This window comes from Ornithorhynchus anatinus, chromosome 1 (assembly GCF_004115215.2).
Source record: "Ornithorhynchus anatinus isolate Pmale09 chromosome 1, mOrnAna1.pri.v4, whole genome shotgun sequence".
NCBI classification, from domain to species: domain Eukaryota; kingdom Metazoa; phylum Chordata; class Mammalia; order Monotremata; family Ornithorhynchidae; genus Ornithorhynchus; species Ornithorhynchus anatinus.
In genome coordinates this window covers 186,133,976-186,153,668 of record NC_041728.1, presented here as the reverse complement: position 1 = coordinate 186,153,668, position 19,693 = coordinate 186,133,976, and the positions used below count along the sequence as shown (strand labels likewise).

At 48.1% G+C, this 19,693-nt stretch overlaps 1 protein-coding gene and 1 non-coding gene across 2 annotated transcripts in view; one reads left to right on the top strand and one right to left on the bottom strand.

The window, feature by feature from the left end:
* Window positions 1-19,693, top strand: part of LOC103168083 (solute carrier family 15 member 2-like) — a 102,142-nt gene that overhangs the window by 37,465 nt on the left and 44,984 nt on the right. Inside the window, exons 5-6 of the mRNA XM_039910084.1 lie at window positions 8,694-8,786; window positions 10,852-10,951. Coding sequence (XP_039766018.1) covers window positions 8,694-8,786; window positions 10,852-10,951 — 193 coding nt within the window. The remainder of the gene's footprint in view (window positions 1-8,693; window positions 8,787-10,851; window positions 10,952-19,693) is intronic.
* Window positions 2,721-2,858, bottom strand: LOC114816012. Its single transcript, XR_003763782.1, has one exon. It is a non-coding gene; the product is annotated as a small nucleolar RNA SNORA7 (small nucleolar RNA).

Sequence of the window (19,693 nt, the reverse complement as noted above, 5' to 3'; positions counted from 1 at the left end):
CGATTGAGTGTACTCTGTCTGACAGTGGCATCCAAAATACGTTGTCTCACCTTCCTGGCCTTCCCTGTGGCCATCTGCGGTGTCTTTGGCCATCCTGTTCCATCCTTGCCGGGTCCGGTGGCCAGAATCGCATGGCTCGACCCATGGCAGTAGCCCTGGCCTTTCTCGGTCTGCCCATTTCTAATGGGATCAGTACCTCCCTGTCATCTCTGGCCCCCCGACTCTTCCCCTCCTCTGCCCCTCCCCCAGTCAAGGTGCCTGGAGTCCTAGAGTCCTGGGGTGGGGGGAATCCAGAGGGGACCCCAGGGACCAGGTGGTCCATGGATAGAGTTTGCTGGGGCCCCTACTGAGCGTGGAGTGCTCTGTTGAGCACCGTGTGCAGTACTCGTTCTGTACCATCAGCTGTTATATAGTACTCTCCCAAGCACTTAGTACAGTACTCTGTACATAATAAGTGCTCAAATACAATTGATTGATTGACTGATAGATATGACGCTACCAGCTCTCTTCCCACCATCTCACTTTGCTGATCTCTTCCAACCCCAACCTAACCTATGCACAGCATCCCAATCTCGTCTATCTCACCACCGACCCCTTGCCCACCTCTGGCCTGGTATTCCCTCCCTCTTCATATCTGACAGACTTCCCAGAGAGACAGATCCAAATGCCTAGGTGATGCATAGGGAAGGAGCGAGGCCTAGTGGAAGGAGTACAGGCCTGGGAGTCAGAGGACCTGAGTTCTAATCTCACTCTAACACTTGTCAGTTGTGTGACCTTGGGCAAGTCATTTCACTCCTCTGTGCCTCAGTTACCTCATCTGCAAAATGGGGATTCAATGCCTGTTCTCCCTCCTGCTTAGACTGTGAGTCCTATGTGGAGCAGGGACTGTGTCCAACCCGGTTATCTTGTAATTACCATAGTGATCGAAACATCAAACCGCACTTACTATATGCAGAGGCTTGAACTAAATGCTTAGGAGAAAACAGTGTAATAGAGTTGGTAGATACGTTCCCTGCCTGTGATGCACTTACTATCTAGAGGACACACAGTAAGCACTTAAATTCACCATTGAAAAAAAGAGAGGCAGTAGGGGAAATGAGGGCTTAGTCTGGGAGGAGCTCAAGGAGGAGATGTGATTTTAGAAGGATTTTAAAGATGGGGAGAGTGGCAGTCTTTCAGATATGAAGGTGGAGAGAATGTGGGTGAGGGGTCAATGGCAAAATTGAGATGGATGAAAGGGAGGTACTGAATGTAGGTTGCATTAGCTGAGTGCAGTACAATGGTCTGTTGTCTGGGAAATGGGGGCAATAACGTCTGCTTGCTTCTCTAACTGTCAGGGACCTTGTGAGGGTGAAATGAGTCAAGGGTGTGAAAGCCCATTGGAAAAATAAAGTTAAGCCCAATACGTCCGAGGGTGGTCTCGGAACCCATAGAACCATGTGCAGTAAATGCCCTGGCATCCACAGTGCCCTCCCATCAATCAATCAATCATATTTATTGAGCACTTACTGGGTGCAGAGCACCATAATAAGATGCCAGAGAGTATACTGTAGCAGTAGAACCGCTCAGATCATTGACCTTCCTCAGGCTTATGGTCTCTGCTGGTTCGGCCCAAAGTGTTTCTGGTAGTGGGGCTCTTCTGGCAGCCTGGAGCCAATCAGCACTGAAGACTTGGCCTGGGACCAACCCTGGGAATGGCTCGGGCCCGGGGGGTGGGGGAGAGGGGAAATGCCATGAATCCCCTTGCTGGCTTGAACAACCGCCAAGAAATGTGAAGGTGGGAAGAGTAGAGGGAGACAAAAAAAGGAAGAATCAGGTCCGGTCTGGTCCACCCTGTGTGGCCACAAGATATAAACTCCTAAGATGCCTCAGGGGCCCTCAGGGCCCCCAAAGTAGCCAGCTCGAGTCCAGCCCTGGCCGGAAATTGCTTCAGGAGCTCTGTGAGTAGGTTGGCCTGGAAACTTAAGCCATGGTTTTCAGGCAATTTGCCGCCTGAATAAATGTTTACTGGCTCTCCTCTCCCTAGTCCAGAGCAGGGGGGTGGTCAGGGAGGTTGGGGGGAGGGGAGAAGCAAGCAGTGCAAATACTCAGGGAGACGCAGGAGGCTGGGAGATAAATCTGTTTGATTGCGCAAGGAAGCAGAATGGGGAGGGGAGAGAAAGCCGGGAGTTTAACTGCCAAACCAACCAGAAGGACTAGAACCACCTGCCTTATTCCCCTCTGAGTACATAGACTGTAGGCTGGTATCAATAGTGCTGTATACTGAACACTGTGTCCGCTGCCTGTTCAGGGGAGATCAATAAACAGAATTTATTAAGTGTCCACTGTGTGCTGATCTATGGGCTAAGCGCTTGGGAGGATACAGTAGAACTGTATCCTTTTCCCAGACTAAACCCCCCTTTTCCTCTGCTCCCCTGCCTTAGCCCTGACTCATTTCTTCACTCCTTCTGTTCTTAGCCCCCGCCCCCCATCCCACAACACTTGTGTATATATGTCTTGTCTTGTCTTATGCTGTTGAGTTGACTCTGACCCATAGCGATACCACAGACACATCTCTCCCAGAACGCCCTGCTCTCCATCTGCAATCATTCTGGTAGTGTATCCACAGAGTTTTCTTGGAAAAAATACAGAAGTGGTTTACCACTGCCTCCTTCTGCACTGCAGAGTCTCCGCCCTCGACTCTCTTCCATGCCACTGTTGCCCAGCATGGTGGACTTTTGACTTGTAGCAGATTGCTTTCCACTTGCTAACCACTGCCCAAGCTAGGAATGGAGTGGGTAGGCCTCTGCTGGACTCTCCCTCCCGTAGCCGAGACTGTTAGAGTTCTGGAAACTCTCCAGGTGTGACCCTGAGAGGGGTGCATATATATGTACATAATTATAATTCTATTTATTTATATTAATGATATGTATATCTATCTATCTAATTCTATTTATTTATATTGATGCTATTGATGCCTGTTTACTTGTTTTAATGACTGCCTCCCCCCTTCTACACTGTGAGCCCCTTGTGGGAAGGGATTGCCTCTGTTGCTGAATTGTACATTCCAAGTGCTTATTACAGTGCTCTGCACACAGTAAGCGCTCAATAAATATGTTTGAATGAATGAACTGGAAGACAGGCTCCCTGCCCTCAAGGAGCTTCTCCTCTAATGGAGAAAACTGACTCAAAACAGATTGATTGAAGAAGTGACAAGGTGGTAGTTGGGGAGTTGTGAGTTGGGAAAAGAGAAAAATGACAATAACAATGTTGGTATTCGTTAAGCACTTACTATGTGCCGAGCACTGTTTGAAGTGCTGGGGTAGATACAGGGTAATCAGGTTGTCCCGTCTTAATCCCCGTTTTACAGATGAGGTAACTGAGGCACTGAGAAGTTAAGTGACCTGCCCTAAGTCACACAGCTGATAGGTGGCGGAGCTGGGATTAGAACCCATGACCTCTGACTCCTAAGCCCATGCACTTCCACTGAGCCACGCTAATCAGGGACAGCCTGATAAGTGATTTCAGAAGTGCTTTGAAAATAGGGAGAGCAGTTTTCTTATTAAAAGAACATCTTCTTGAAGAGGCCTTCCCCAACTAAGCCTTCATTTCCTCTTCTCCTACTTCCTTCTGCATTATCCCTGCACTTGGATTTGCTGCCTTTATTCACCTTTCCCACAACCCCATAGTTCTTATGTATACATCTATAATTTATTTATTTCTACTAATGTCTGTCTCCCCCTCTAGAGTGTAAACTCACTGTGGGAAGGGATGGTATCTACCTACTCTGTTGTATTATACTCTTCCAAGTGCTTAGTACAGTGCTCTGCATGCAGTGAGTGCTCAATAAATGATTGTTTGATTTACTGAAGGAGGAAGGAGTGCCAGCCAGGAGAGAGGGTGTAAGCAAGGGGTTAATGGCAAAAGAGAGCAGGGCAAAATAGAGTGAATTGGTGGGCGGTAGAGGAGCGGAGTGTGTGGGCTGGATTATAGTAGGAGATTAGCCAGTTTAGGTAAAAGGAGGGAGCTGATGGAGTTTTTAAAAGCTGGTGGTGAGGAGTTTCTACTTGAGTTAGCAAAGAATGGATGGTCATTAGCAGTTTTAGAAGAGTGGGGAGATGTGTGAGAGAAGCAGAGTGGCTCAGTGGAAAGAGCCCGGGTTTGGGAGTCAGAGGTCATGGGTTCTAATCCCTGTGCTCCCTGTGCTCCCCCTCTATCCCCCCCTTCACCTCCCCTCAGATAAGCCCTCTTTTCCCCCCTTTCCCTCTGCTCCTCCCCCTCTCCCTTCCCCTCCAGTCAACACTGTGCTCGACCGCTCAATTGTATATATTTTCATTACCCTATTTTGTTAATGAGATGTATATCACTTTGGTTCTATTTATTGCTATTGTTTTAATGAGATGTTCATCCCCTTGATTCTATTTATTGCTATTGTTTTTGTCTGTCTCTCCCAATTAGACTGTAAGCCCATCAGTGGGCAGGGACTGTCTCTATCTGTTGCTGATTTCTACATTCCAAGCGCTTAGTACAGTGCTCTGCACATAGTAAGCGCTCAATAAATACTATTGAATGAATGAATGAATAATCCCGGATCCACCACTTATCAGCTGTATGACTTTGGGCAAGTCACTTCACTTCTCTGGGCCTCAGTTCCCTCATCTGTAAAATGGGGATTAAGACTGTGAACTGGGACAACCTGATTACCTTGTATCTACCCCAGCGCTTAGAACAGTGCTTGGCACATATTAAGTACTTAACAAATACCATCATGGTATTGATGCCTGAGACTACTTGTTTTGTTTTCTGTCTGTCTCCCCCTTTTAGACTGTGAGCCCATTGTTGGGCAGGGATTGTCTCTATCTGTTGCCAAATTGTACACTCCAACAATTGAACAGTAAGCACTCAATAAATATGATTGAATGAACAAATGAATGAAATCTCAGATAGTCGGTTGTGTTTATTGAGCACTTACTGTGTGCAGACTGTACTATGCACTTGGGAGAGCACACTATAACAATATAACAGACATCTTTTGTTCCCACAATGAGCTTACAGTCTAGAGAGGGAGAGGGAAGGGCTGAGGGCGGGGAGGACAGAGGGGAGACGAATACAGTAGTCAAGTCAGGATATGACAAGTGCTTGGACCAGCAACTTGGCTGTTTAGATGGAGAGGAAGGGGTGGATTCTGGAAATGTTGTGGAGGAAGAACTGACCGGGTTTGGTGATGGACTGAATATGTAGGTTGAGGTTGGTTTGAAATAAGTCAAAGATAATGCTAAAGTTGCAGACCTGGAAGACAGGGAGGTTGGCAGTGTTGTCTTGAGTGATGGGAAAGTTGCAGGGAGGAGAGGGTTTGGGAAGGGAAATGAGTTCAGTAGCAGTGTCCTGAAGTCAGGAAGAAATGTGAGACTGTAAAGTAGGAGAGAGGTCAGGGCTGGGGAATTACATTTGGGAATCATCTGCATAGAGAAGGCAGATGAAGCTATGGGAACAAATGACTTCTCCGAGGGAATGGGTGTAGATGGGGAATATAAGGGGACCTAGGCCTGAGCCTTGAAAAGACCTCTAAGCTGCTTCGATAGTGTGGACCACCTCCTTCTCCTGGAAACGTTATCCAACCGTGGCTTCACTGACTCTGTCCTCTCCTGGTTCTCTCATCTCTCTGGCCGTTGATTCTCAGTCTACTTTGCAGGATCCTCCTCCCCTTCCTATCCCCTAACTGTAGGGATCCCTCAAGGTTCAATTCTGGGTTCCCTTCTATTCTCCATCTACACACACTCCCTTTAAGAACTCATTCACTCCCATGGCTTCAACTACCACTTCTAACTTAACATGTGCAAAAGAGAGCTCCTTATCTTCCCACCCAAACACTGTCCGCTCCCTGAGCTTCCCATCACTGTAGACAGCACCACCATCCTGTCTCACAAACCCGTAACCTTGACATTATCCTTGACTCCTCTCTCTCATTCAACCCACATATTTAATCTGTCACCAAATCCTGTCAGTCCCACCTTCATAACATCGCTAAAATCCACTCTTTCCTCTCCATCTATACTGCTAGCATGTTAATACAATCACTCATCCTATCCTTTCCGGATTACTGCATCGGCCTCCTTGCTGATCTCCCAGCCTCCTGTCTCTCCCCACTCCAGTCCATGCTACACTCTGCTGCCCAGATCATTTCTGTATAAAAAACATTCTGGACACATCAACCCGCTCCTCAAAACACTCCAGTGGTTGCTCATCTATCTCTGTATCAAGCAAAAAATCCTCTCTGTTGGCTTTAAAGCCCTCCATCACCTCCTACCTCACCTCACTTCTCTCCTTGTCGACCCTTGGCCCACATCCTCCTGCTGTCCTGGAATGCCCTCCCTCCTCACCTCCGCCAAACTAACTCTCTTCCCTCTTCAAAGCCCTACTGAGAGCTCACCTCCAAGAGGCCTTCCCAGACTGAGCTTCCCCTTTTCCCTCTGCTCCCTCTCTGCTCACCCCCCCCCCACATCCCCTGAGCTAAGCTCCCTTTTCCCCCCTTTCCCTCTGCTCCTCCCCCTTTCCCTTCCCCTCCCCTCAGGACTGTGCTCGTCTGCTCATACGTATATATTTTTATTACCCTATTTATTTTGTTAAAGAGATGTACATCCCTTTGATTCTATTTATTGCTATTGTTTTTGTCTGTCTGTCTCCCCCGATTAGACTGTAAGCCCGTCAGTGGACAGGGATTGTCACTATCTGTTGCCGAATTGTACATTCCAAGTGCTTAGTACAGTGCTCTGCACAGATTAAGCGCTCAATAAATACTTTTGAATGAATGAATGAATGAACCCAGCCCGTACACTTCACTCCTATAGTACTAACTTCTCAATGTGCCTCAATCTCACCTGTCTCGCTGCTGACCCCTAGCCCATGTCCTGCCTCTGCCCCTGAATGCCCTCCCTCCATTAATCCAACAGACAACCACTCTCCCATGCTTTAAAGCCTTTGACACTTTTAGGCCTCCTCCAAGAGGCCTTCCCAGACTAAGCCCCACTTTTCATCATTTCCCCTTCCCCTCTGCATTGCCCTGACTTGCTCCCTTTGCTCTTCCCCCATCCCAGCCCCAAGACACTCATGTTCAGATCTGTAATTTTATTTACTTGAATTTATGTCTGTCTCCTCTACTCTAGACTGTGAGCTTGCTGTGGGCAGGGAATGTCACTGTTTATTGTCGTGGTGTACTTTTTCAAGTGCTTAGTATAGTGCTCTGTACACAGTAGGGCTCAATAAATACAAGTGAATGAATGAATATGTGGGTGGAATGAGAGAGATGAGTCGAGGTCAACGCTGAGATTACGGGCTTGTGAGACAGGAAGGATGGTGATGCAGTCTACAGAGATGGGAAAGTCACAGGGAAGTCAGAGTTTAGGTGGAAAGATAAAGTCTTCTGTTCTTGACATGTTCAGTTTGAGTTGAAGGGAGGACATCCAAGTAGAGATGTCTTGAAGGCAGGAGGAAATGCAGACTGCAGAGGGAGGGAGATCAGGGCTGGAGTGTAGATATGGGAATCATCCAGAGGCGTCTGTCTTTCCCAATCCTCTAGCCAGCCTGTTTGGAGATGAAATCTTCTCCATGCCCCAATCACCTGGGAGTTCCTTCCTCCCAATCTCTGGCTTTGTCACTTCTTCCTCAGAGGCCTTGGTTTCCCACCTGCAGTACAGCAGGCATGGACCCACAGAACCCCTGTGGTGGCAATTCCATGGTAATAGCAGTAGCTTTTATTGAGCACCATGTGGAGAAGCAGGAGAAGCGTTGTCATCTATTAGAAAGAGCCCTGGCCTGGGAATCAGGGGACCTGGTTCTAACCCCCATTCTGTCACTTGTCTGCTGTGTGCCCTTGAGCAAGTCACTTTGCTTCTTTGGGTCTCAGTTTCCTCATCAGTAAATCCTTAGACTGAAATCCCCTTGTCGGGCAGAGACTGTATACAATCTGGTTAGCTTGAACCTAACCCCGTGCTTAGAACAGTGCTTTGCACATGCTAAGTGCTTAATGAATCCCAAAGCAGTACAAAACTTGTAGCGGTGCACTGTGCCAGACACTTAGGAAGTACAGAAAAAGAAGTGAGATGACCCCTGCCTAAAAGAAGCTTCAGTATACATAAATGTCCCGTGTCTTTGAAGAAGACCCCACAAAAAGGCATTCCAAGCATATTACTCTCCAAAAGAGCATAATATCAGTTCAAGTTCAGAGATTTCTTGTGTGTTCCTTTCAGTTATTCATATATTCAACCATCCAGTCATTCATTCATTTGTTCATTCATTCAATCATTTAGTACCATTTCTTGGGCAGTGCATGAAACAGTGGAGCTTGGGTTCTAATCCCAGCTCCCCCACTCACATGCTGGGTGACCTCGGACCAATTGTTTCACTTCCTGGCACCTCAGTTTCCTCGTCTGTAAAATGGGATTCTGTGCCTTTTCTCCTTCCCACTTAGAATGTAAGCCCCATGTGGGATAGGGACTTGAATCTACCCCAGCGCTCAATAAATGCCACCATTATGATAGGCCGCCTTCTCTGAGCCCATCAGTCTGCCCCAGCCAGGCTTGAATGCCACTTGCCAGTCTCTTCAGGGCAGATCATGGAGAGAAGACAAGCATTCTGGTCCTTGGTGAGAGGCCTTGGGTGAGGTTGAGCCCTCGAGGGCAGAGGTCAGCATCCTTCTCTTGGTGTTGTCTCCCCAGCACGATCGCCTCATTCCATGGTGTGTACTTACTGGGCCAGATGCTGCTCATCCTCAGCGCGGTGCCCCTGGAAGGAGGCCAGGTGATTCACACGTAAGTGCCCCAAGGTTGGTCATTCATTCATTCATTCATTAGTATTTATTGAGCACTTACTATGTGCAGAGCACTGTACTAAGTGCTTGGGATGAACAAGTCGGCAACAGGTAGAGACAGTCCCTGCCATTTGACGGGCTTACAGTCTAATCGGGGGCTCCCACCCTGGTCGGAGGGGCTCCCACCCTGTGCGGCACACCTGCCGCTCAGGCCCTCAGGGGTCTGAGCGAATGGCCAGATAGTCCCGCTGACGGGGTGAACCAGTGGCTGGGCCACACAGAGAAGCAGCCTGGGCTGCACCAGGGACCACTACAAGAGGGGTGCGGGCCTGGGAGGTCAGGCTGGAAGAGGTCCTCAGAAAGGGCCGACCACCCGACCCCGAACTGTTGGGCAGAGCCCCATCTGAACAAGGCTTCTGTGGCCTTCCCTTGGGCCCGGCTGCCCTGAGCCGGAACCCTCTCCACTGCCTGACCCCTCCTGGGTGCCTGGACAGGGCTGCCCCGACTCCTGGCCCACCCAGGACCCGGGGAATTGTGATGGATGGATGGAGCAGAGGGACTCTGTTGGCACAAGGGAGAAGGATGTGGAGGGGCAGAGAGGCCCAGGTCTCAGGATAGGAGACTCGGATGATGCCTTCCTGTCCGTGGGCCTGTCCACCTGCAAGTCCACCTGGATGTCTCCCAGCCACCTGAAACTCAACATGTTCAAGACTGAGCTCCTTATCTTCCCTCCCAAATCCTGTCCTCTCCGTGACTTCCCTGTCACTGTGGACGGCGCAACTATCCTTCCGGTCTCACTGGCCCACAACCTGGGTGTCATCCTTGACTCTACTCTCTTATTCACCCCACACATCCAATCCGTCACCAAAACCTGCCGGTCCCACCTTCACAATATAGCCAAGAAACGTCCTTTCCTCTCCATCCAAACTGCTACCTTGCTGGTACAAGCTCTCATAATATCCTGACTGGATTACTGCATCAGCCTCCTTTCTGATCTCCCATCCTCCTGTCTCTCCCTGCTCCAGTCTATTCGTCATTCTGTTGCCCGGATCATCTTTCTACAGAAACGCTCTGGGCATATCACTCCCCTCCTCAAAAACCTCCAGTGGTTGCCTATCAACCTTCGCATGAAACTAAAACTCCTCACTCTTGGCTTCAGAGCTCTCCATCACCTTGCCCCCTCCTACCTCACCTCCCTTCTCTCCTTCTACAGCCCAGCCTGCACACTCCGCTCCTCTGCCACCACTAACTTCCTCTCTGTGCCTCGTTCTCTCCTGTCCCACCGTCGACCCCTGGCCCACGTCTTATCGCTAACCTGGAATTCCCTCCCTCCTCACATCTGCCAAACTAACTCTTTTCCCCTCTTCAAAGCCCTACTGAGAGCTCACCTCCTCCAGGAGGCCTTCCCAGATTGAGTCCCCCTTTCCCTCTGCTCCCTCTCCCCTTCCCTCACCCTCTGCTCTTCCCCCTTCCCCTCCCCATAGAACTTGTGCATATTTGTATATATTATTTATTACTCTATTTATTTTGTTAATGATGTGTATATATCTATGATTCTATTTGTCTTGATGATACTGAAGCCAGACTACTTGTTTTGTTTTGTTCTGTTGTATTTTGTTGTCTGTCTCCCCCATTTAGACTTTGAGCACGTTTGTGAGCAGGTATTGTCTCTGTTGCCGAATTGTACATTCCAAGCGCTTAGTACAGTGCTCTGCATATACTAAGGGCTCAGTGAATAGGATTAAATGAATGAAGTGTGTCATCCCGAGAGGCCCCTGCAGTCAGTCACCCCGCTTTTCCTGCCTGAGCAGCCAGTGAGCAGCTACCCTCGCCCCAGGTGTCCTGGCCCTCCCCTGGAAAGCCAACCGGACAGTGGCCCCGGGCCCCAGAGTGGGCTCTTTGGGGAGGAGGTGGGGCCTGAATGGGCCACACATCGGTGTCCCCCGTCTAGTACTTTCCAAGTGCCTAGTACAGAGCATAGCTCTCTGCTGGCACTCAGTAAACCCTCCTTCTTCACTCCAGCAGTGCTCAGTACCAACAGTTTCTGTTTTGTGTCTTCCCGGCAGGTTCCTGGCTGTGCTAAGCCTTTTTCTGCTCGCCTTAGGGGCAGGGACCATAAAGCCCTGCGTATTAGCATTCATTGGAGATCAGTTTCACGAACATCAAGTAAGACTGGAGCATCTTCCCTCTCTTTGATTTACCTTTGAAGGAGGAAGGAGGGGATGAGTGGGGGAGATTGGCCTCAGAGGGAGGAATGAGCTGGTCCACCGGGGAGGTGGCCCGCAGCACTTCTCTGGATAACGGCCTCCATTGGCCACCCCAACCTATAGTGCCAACGTTCGGGTCCTCTGGACTCCTGGAAATTCAGGTTTGATGGCAAGAACTCATGGGTGTCTGCAGGGCTTGGGGTGGGTGGGCTGGGGAGGAATCTTCCTGCTGGTACCCTGTCCTTTTTGGGGTTCCTTCCTGTGCATCAGACCCTGCCAGGACTCTCAGGTTTCTGATTGGATGGAGGGAGGCTGATGGATCCTAGGATCCCCCAGGATATATCTGCATACTTCAGAAGCAACGTGGCCTAGTGGATAGAGCACGGTCCTGGGAGTCAGAAGGACCTGGGTTCTAATCCCGGCTCTGCCACTTCAATCAATCAATCAACTGTATTTATTGAGTGCTTACTATGTGCAGGGTAATTCACTGCGCATTTGGGAGAGAACAACACAACAATTAACAAACACATTCCCTGCCCACAAAGCCATGGGCATGAATGAGTTCTCTTAGGAAATGAGTGCAGATGAATAATAGAAGGGGACCCAGACGACCTAAGAAATGAGGGAGCATTTTGCACGGGAAGGGAATCATGCCAGCCCCAGCTTCCAGGCACTTCCCTAAATTGCAGAGAGTGGGGGCAGGCTCCTTTTACAAATGATGCCAGAGTGCTTTGCAGTGCAGGCACACGCAGGGAAGGGGCCAGACACCAAAGAAGACACCAGCTCCTGGAGGGAAAAAGTGAAAGTGCCTCCACTGCTCTGTGACATTTCTTTTTGTTCATTCATTCATTCAATCGTATTTATTGAGCACCTACTGTATGCAGAGTACTGTACTAAGTGCTTGGGAGAGTACAATACAACCATAAACAAATACATTCCCTGCCTACAAGGAGCTTACAGTCAGAGTGGGGAAATGGTTTTTGTTAAGTGCTTACTATGTGCCAGGCACTGTTCTAAGCACTGGGGTAGATACAAGGTAATCAGGTTGGATGCAGTCCCTGCCCCACATGGGGCTCACAGTCTTAATACCCATTTTACAGATGAGATGATTGATGCTCCCTCCAGTCATCTCCCCATATGTCTCTCCAAACTCCTTGAGCAAGTTGTCTACACCCACTGCCTCCCTTTCCTCTCCTTCAATTCTCCTCCAGTCTGGCTTCTGCCCCCTTAACCTCTGAGAAACTGCTCTCTCTCAAAGGTCACCAATGATCTCCTTCTTGCCAAATCCAATGACCTCTACTCCATCCTAATTCTTCTCCATCTCTCAGCTGCCATTGACCCTGTGGACCATCCCTTTCTGCTGGAATCGTGATCTAACCATAGCTTCATTAACACAGTCCTTTCCTGATTGTCCTCCTATTTCCCTGGCTACTTCTTCTCAGCCTTTTTCACAGGCTTAATAATAATAATAATGTTGGTATTTGTTAAGCGCTTACTATGTGCCGAGCACTGTTCTAAGCGCTGGGGTAGACATAGGGGAAGCAGGTTGTCCCACGTGGGGCTCACAGTCTTAATCCCCATTTTACAGATGAGGGAACTGAGGCACAGAGAAGTTAAGTGACTTGCCCACAGTCACACAGCCGACAAGTGGCAGAGCTGGGATTTGAACTCATGAGCCCTGATTCTAGGGCCCGTGCTCTTTCCACTGAGCCACGCTGCTTCTACTCTGCCTCCCACCCTCTAACTGTGGGTGTCCCTCAAGGCTCAGTTCTAGGGCCCCTTCTATTCTCCACCTACGCCCTCTCCCTCAGAGAGCTCATTTGCTCCCATGACTTCATCTCCCATTTCTATGCAGATGACTCCCAAATCTCCCTCTCCAACCCTGATTTCTCTCCTTCTCCACAGTCTCACGCTTCCTCCTGCCTTCAGCTCTACTCAGATGTCCTGCCAACACCTCAAAACTTATCATGTCCAAAATGTAACTTTTCATCTTCCTATCCAAACCCTGTCCTCCTTGTGACTTTCCCATCATTGTAGACAGCACCATCATCGTCCTGCTTCACAAGTCAGTAACCTTGGCATTGTCTTTGACTCACCTCTCTCATTCAAACTACGCATTCATTCTGTCACCAAATTATGTTGGTTCAATCTTAATGACATCACTAAAATCCACCCTATGCTCTCCATCCAGACTGATTCTCTTCCCCTCTTCAAAACCCTACTTAAAACTCACCTCCTCCAAGAGGCCTTCCCAGACTGAGCTCCCCTTCTCCCTCTACTCCCTCTACCACCCCCCCTTCACCTCTCTGCAGCTAGACCCTCTTTTCCCCCTTTCCCTCTGCTCCTCCCCCTCTCCCTTCCCATCCCCTCAGCACTGTACTCGCCCGCTCAACTGTAAATATTTCCATTACCCTATTTATTTTGTTAATGAAATGTACATCACCTTGATTCTATTTAGTTGCCATTGTTTTTACGAGATGTTCTTCTCCTTGACTCTATTTATCCCCATTGTTCTTGTCTGTCCGTCTCCCCCGATTAGACTGTAAGCCCGTCAAATGGCAGGGACTGTATCTGTTGCCGACTTGTTCATTCCAAGCGCTTAGTACAGTGCTCTGCACATAGTAAGCGCTCAATCAATACTATTGAATGAATGAATGCTACCATGTTCATTCAAGCATTTTTCTACCTTGACTTCAGCCTCCTTGTTGACCTCCCCACCTCCTTTCTCTCCCCACTGCAGTTCTGACTTTACTCTGCTGCCCATATCGTTTTTCTAAACCATTCAATCCACGTTTCTCCACTCCTCAAAAGCCTCTAGTGGTTGCCTGTCCATCTCCACATCAAACAGAGACTCCTTATTGTCAGCTTTAAAGCACTTAATCACCTAACCCCCCACCTACCTCATGTTGCTGCTCTCCTGCTACAACCCAGCCCGCACACTTTGCTCCTCCAATGCCAACCTAATCACTCCACCTCCATCTCGTCTATCTTGCTGCTGACAACTCGTCCATGTCCCCCTCGGGCCTGGAACTTCCCCCCTGCCCTTCATATCTGAGAGACAACTACTCTCCCCACCTTCAAAGCCTAATTAAAATCCCATTTCCTCCAAGAGGCCTTCCCTGACTAAGCCCTTATCTCCCCGATTCCCTCTCCCTGCTTCATCGCCCTTGTACTTGGATCTGCCCCCTTTAGGCACTTGACATTCACCCCACCCTCAGCACCGTTCATTCAATTGTATTTATTGTGCAGAGCACTGTACTGTGTACTGTGTGCAGAGCACTGTACTAAGTGCTTGGAAAGTACAATTCAGCAACAAATAGAGATTATCCCTGCCCACAACAGGCTCACAGTCTAGAAGGGGAAGACAGACAATAAAGCGAAACAAGTAAACAGGCATCAATAACATCAATATAAATAGAGTTATAGATATATACTCATCATTAATAAAATAAATAGAATTATTAATATGTACATATATACACACAAGTACTGTGGGGCGGGGAGGGGGGTAGAGCAGAGGGAGCGAGTGGGAGCGATGAGGAGGGAAAGAGGAGCAGAGGAAAAGGGGGCTTAGTCCTGAAAGGCCTCCTAGAGGAGGTGAGCTTTCTGTAGGGCTTTGAAGAGGGGAAGTGTGCTAGTTTGGTGGATTTGAGGAAGGAGGGCATTCCAGGACAGAGGTACGATGTGAGCCAGCGGTTGACAGCGAAACGGGGAGATTGAGTCACAGTGAGAAGGTGAGCACCAGAGGAGCAGCGTGTGCGGGCTGGGTTGTAGAAGGAGAGAAAGGAGGTGAGTTATGAAGGGGCAAGTAATGAAGAGCCTTGAAGCCAATAGTGAGGAGTTTTTGTTTGATAAGGCAGTGGATAGGCAACCACTGGAGATTTTTGAGGAGGAGGGTGGCATTCCCTGAACGTTTCTGTAGAAAGATAATCTGGGCAGCGGAGTGAAGTATAGACTGAAGTAAGGAGAGGCAGGAGGTTGGGAGGTCAGAAAAGAGGCCGATGCAGTAATCCAGAGCGTTGAAGCCAGTAGTGAGGAGTTTTTGCTTGATACAGTGCTTATATTCATAGTAGATATTCATAATCTATTTTGTCTGTCTTCCCTGCAGACTGTAAGTTCTGATGGGCAGAGAACACATCTTTCAATTCAGTTGTATTGTACTCTCCCAAGTGCTAAGGAGAGTGCTGCGCACACAATACAAAGCAGCGAAGCAGCATGGCTCAATGGAAAGAGCACGGGCTTTGGAGTCAGAGGTCATGGGTTCAAATCCCAGCTCTGCCACTTGTCAGCTGTGTGACTGTGGGCAACTCACTTAACTTCTCTGCGCCTCAGTTACCTCATCTGTAAAATGGGGATTGAGACTGTGAGCCCCACGTGGGACAACCTGATTCCCCTGTGTCTACTCCAGCGCTTAGAACAGTGCTCTGCACATAGTAAGCGCTTAACAAATACCAACATTATTATTATATTATTATTACAATAAGTACACAATAATTACCATTACTTGATTGGTATTTGTTGAGCACATACTGAGTGCAGAGCATTGTACTACTGCTTGGAAGAGTACAATTGAGTAAGGAGATGTGATCACTGCCCTCAAGGAGCTTATAATAAATTATACTAATAATAATTTTAGTAGATGTTAAGCACTTACTCTGTGCCAAGGACTGTACTAAGTGCTGTGAGAAATTCGATATAATCAGATGAGACACAGTCCCTGCCTCACACAGAACTCACAGTCTAAGGAGGTGATAGAACAGGTAATTTATTCCCATTTTACTGATAAGGAAACTGAGGCACTGATAATTCATGTGGTCTCTACTTCATCTTAATTCTCCTCAACCTCTTTGACACTGTGGACCACCTTCTTCTCCTGGAAACCTTATACAACCTTGGCTTCCATGACAGTGTTCTTTCCTGGTTCTCCTAACCATCTCTCTGGCCCCTCATTCTCAATCTTTTTCATGGACTCCTCTTCTGCCTCCCACCCCCTCACTTTCTATGTCAGTTTCCCATTACTGGGATTTGGATCTGATTTACCCAGCAAGTCACAGTTACATGGATTTATTGTCTACTATTGTATAATTCTCTAACACAATCACACACACATACACCCCTCCCCCCACACACAAGCCACCTCACACACACACATGCATGCCAACACATACACAATCACACATACACTCCCTTCCTCCCACTCTTAGTTGGGCTAGTTAAGGTCCAGGGGTGGGCCTTCTGCAGCTGAGAAATCACCGTGCTCTGGATGACAGGTGACAGACTGCTCCCAAAGGTCTCAGTCCTCTGGCCCCCTTGGTAGACCGCATTTCATTCATGAACACCCAGAATGGTTTAAAATGACATACTCATTTTACCTCTCTCTGGCACTGACTGGCATAGGTTCTGCTGACCTACAGATCTTTTCAGCTCTGGCGAGAGCAAAACATTCTTCAGATGTCAGAAAGGGTGACTAAGGCCATTCTGGAGTGGAAATTACAGATTTCTCCAGGGTCTTCATCCCTTTTAGTGATAACACATCCAGCTTCTTCTACAAATACATACATGTCTAGCATACACATATACCCTCTTTAAATTTTATGAATCACTGTGGGGCGGTGGGTGGCAAGAGTCCCTCAAGGCTCAGTTCTGAGACCCCTTCTACTCCTCATTTCCACCCACTCACTTGAGGACCTCATCTGCTCCCCTTGACCATCTATTTGCAATGACTCCAAAATCTACCTCTTCACTCACAAAATCTTCTCTGCAGCATCTCTAGAATTTGCTCCTTCCTCTCCATCAGTGAATCATTGGTATTTATCGAGTGCTTACTGTGTGCAGCACACTACTAAATTCCATCCAAACTGCCAGTACACTGGTTCAAGCGCTTATCATCTCCCATCTCAACTACTGCATCAGTCCCCTCGCTGGCCTCCCTGCCTCCAGCCTCTCTCCTCTCCAGTCCATACTTCATTCTACTGCTCAGATCATTTTTTCTAAAGAACCATTCAGTCCCGGTTCCCCCCTTTTTATGGTACGTGTTAAACACATACTATGTACCACAGCCTCTCCTATAAATCAATGCTTTATCATGGTAGGAGAGTTTGCGTATGCTGATGAAGCTTAGAGCTATGCCATTAAGAGATAGTATCTCATCGGGGTAACTCATAATGGAAAGGACTAAGCCGAAGTGTCAGGCAAAGTTGATTCATCTGTGCTCAGCAGCAGTGTCATGGGAAAGAGTCAAAGGGGTATGATCGAATGATCAAAATGTTCGTCAAAGGCAGCGACAGAGACTCAGGTTTTTTTACTGCGCAGAAGAAAGCAATGGTAAACCACTTCCATACTTTTTTTTACCAAAAAAATTCTATGGACTACATGCCAGAACGATTACAGATGAAGATGGGACGTTCTGGAGAAGATGTGTCCATGGAGTCTCCATGGGTTGGAAATGACTCAGTGGCATTAGACAACAACATGTGCCACAGTTCTGGTTCACGTCCGCAGACTGCTTCCTTTGCCCTTCTGCATGAGCCACAGAGCAATGGTGGTAGAAATCTAGATATTAAACCCACCTCAACCACTTCAAGTTTATCCATATGTTCTTTAACTCTGGCCTCGCCTCTGCCCAGCAAAATTAATTCTCACTCCTTATTGACGCCCATGCCTATTGCCCTAGCCAGTTGTTTCAGATGTTAATCTCCCTCCTCAAACCCCCATCTCTTGCGCCTAATGACCTGACTATGTAATTTATTGAGAAAATAGAAGCTATCAGCTGTGATCTCCCCCAAATCTCCCCTGCCTCTCAACAGACCCTCCGTCCTCCTGCCCATCCTTCAACTCTCCCATCTTTCCCAGCAGTATCTCTAGAGGAGATTTCCTGCATTCTCTCAAAATCCACCCCCTCCACCTGCGCATCTGACCCCATCCCTTTGCACCTTATTGAAACACTTGCCCCCTTCCTTCTTCCCTCCCCTACCCACCATCTTCAACTGTTCCCTCTCCAGTGGCTTCTTCCTCACTGTTTTTAAACATGTCCTTGTCTCCCCTTCCTAAAAAAACCCTCCCTTGACCCGAAGGCTCCCTCCAGTTATCACCCCATCTCCCTCCTTCCATTCCTCTCCAAATTCCTTGAGTGAGTTGCCTACACTCACTGTCTCAAGCTCATCTCCTCCAATTCCCTCTGTGACCCCCCTTCAATCTGGTTTCCGTCCCCTTCACTCCACAGAAACCGCCCTCTCATAGGTCACAAAGCAGAATGGCCTAGTGGATAGAACATGGACCTGGGAGTCAGAAGGTCCTGGATTGTAATTTTGGCTCAGTACTTGTCTGTTGTGTGGACCATGAGCAACTCACTTAACCTCTCTGTACCTTAATTACCTCATCTGTAAAATAGGGCTCATCTGTGAGCCCCATGTGGGACAGGGACTGTGTCAAACCCGATTAGCTTGTAGTAATAATAATAGTAATAATGATGGTATTTGTTAAGTGCTTACTATGTGCCAAGCACTGTTCTAAGTGCTGGGATGGGTACAAGGTTATCAGGTTGTCCCACATGGAGCTCACGGTCCTAATCCCCATTTTATGGATGAGGTAACCGAGGCACAGAGAAGTTAAGTGACTTGCCTAAAGTCACACAGCTGACAAGTGGTGGGACCGGGAATAGAACCCATGACCTCTGACTCCCAAGCCAGAGCTCTTTCCACTAAGCCATGCTGCATTTACACCAGTGCTTATAACAGTGCTTGACACACAGTAAGCACTAAACAAATTTCATCATTTTTATCTTCTTCTTGCCAAATCCACTTGGCCTCTATACCATCCTCCTCCTAGACCTCTCAGCTGCTTTCAACATTGTTGATCATCCCCGTCTACTGGAAACATTACCAAACCTCAGTTTCACTGACACTGTCCTGTCCTGGTTCTCCTCTCGTATCGCTCTCCACTCATTCCTCGTTCTCAGTTCCTTTCATGGGCTCCTCCTCTGCCTCTCACTCCCTAACTTTGGGGGTCCTTCAAGGTTCAGTTATGGGTTTGCTTCTATTCTCCATCTACACCCAGTGAACCCATGGCTTCAGTTACCACCTCTATGCAGATGATTCTCAAACCTTCATCTCCAGTCCTGATCTCTCTCCCTCTCTGCAGTCTCATTTCCTCCTGCCTTCAAGACACCTCTAATTGGATGTCCTCCCATCACCTCATGCTTCACATGTCAAAAAGAGAACTCCTTATCTTTCCACCCAAACTCTGACCTTCGCCTGACTTCCCCATTAGTGTAGACAGCACCACCATCCTTCCTGTCTCACAAGCCCATAACCTTGGCATTATTCATTCAATCATTCAATAGTATTTATTGAGCTCTTACTATGTGCAGAGCATTGTACTAAGCACTTGGAATGTACAAATCGTTAACAGATAGAGACAGTCCCTGCCCTCTGACGGGCTTACAGTCTAATCGGGGGAGATGGACAGACAAGAACAATAGCGATAAGGTTACCCTTTCCTCTCCATCCAAACTGCTACCACATTAATCCTTAAGCACTTTTCCTATCCTGCCTTTATTAACTGTATCTGTCTCCTTGCTGACCTCCCAACCTTCTGTTTCTCCCCACTCCAGTCCATACTTCACTCTGCTATCAGGATCATTTTTCTACAAAAATATTCAGTCTATTTTTCCCCACTCCTCAAGAACTTCCAATGTTTGCTC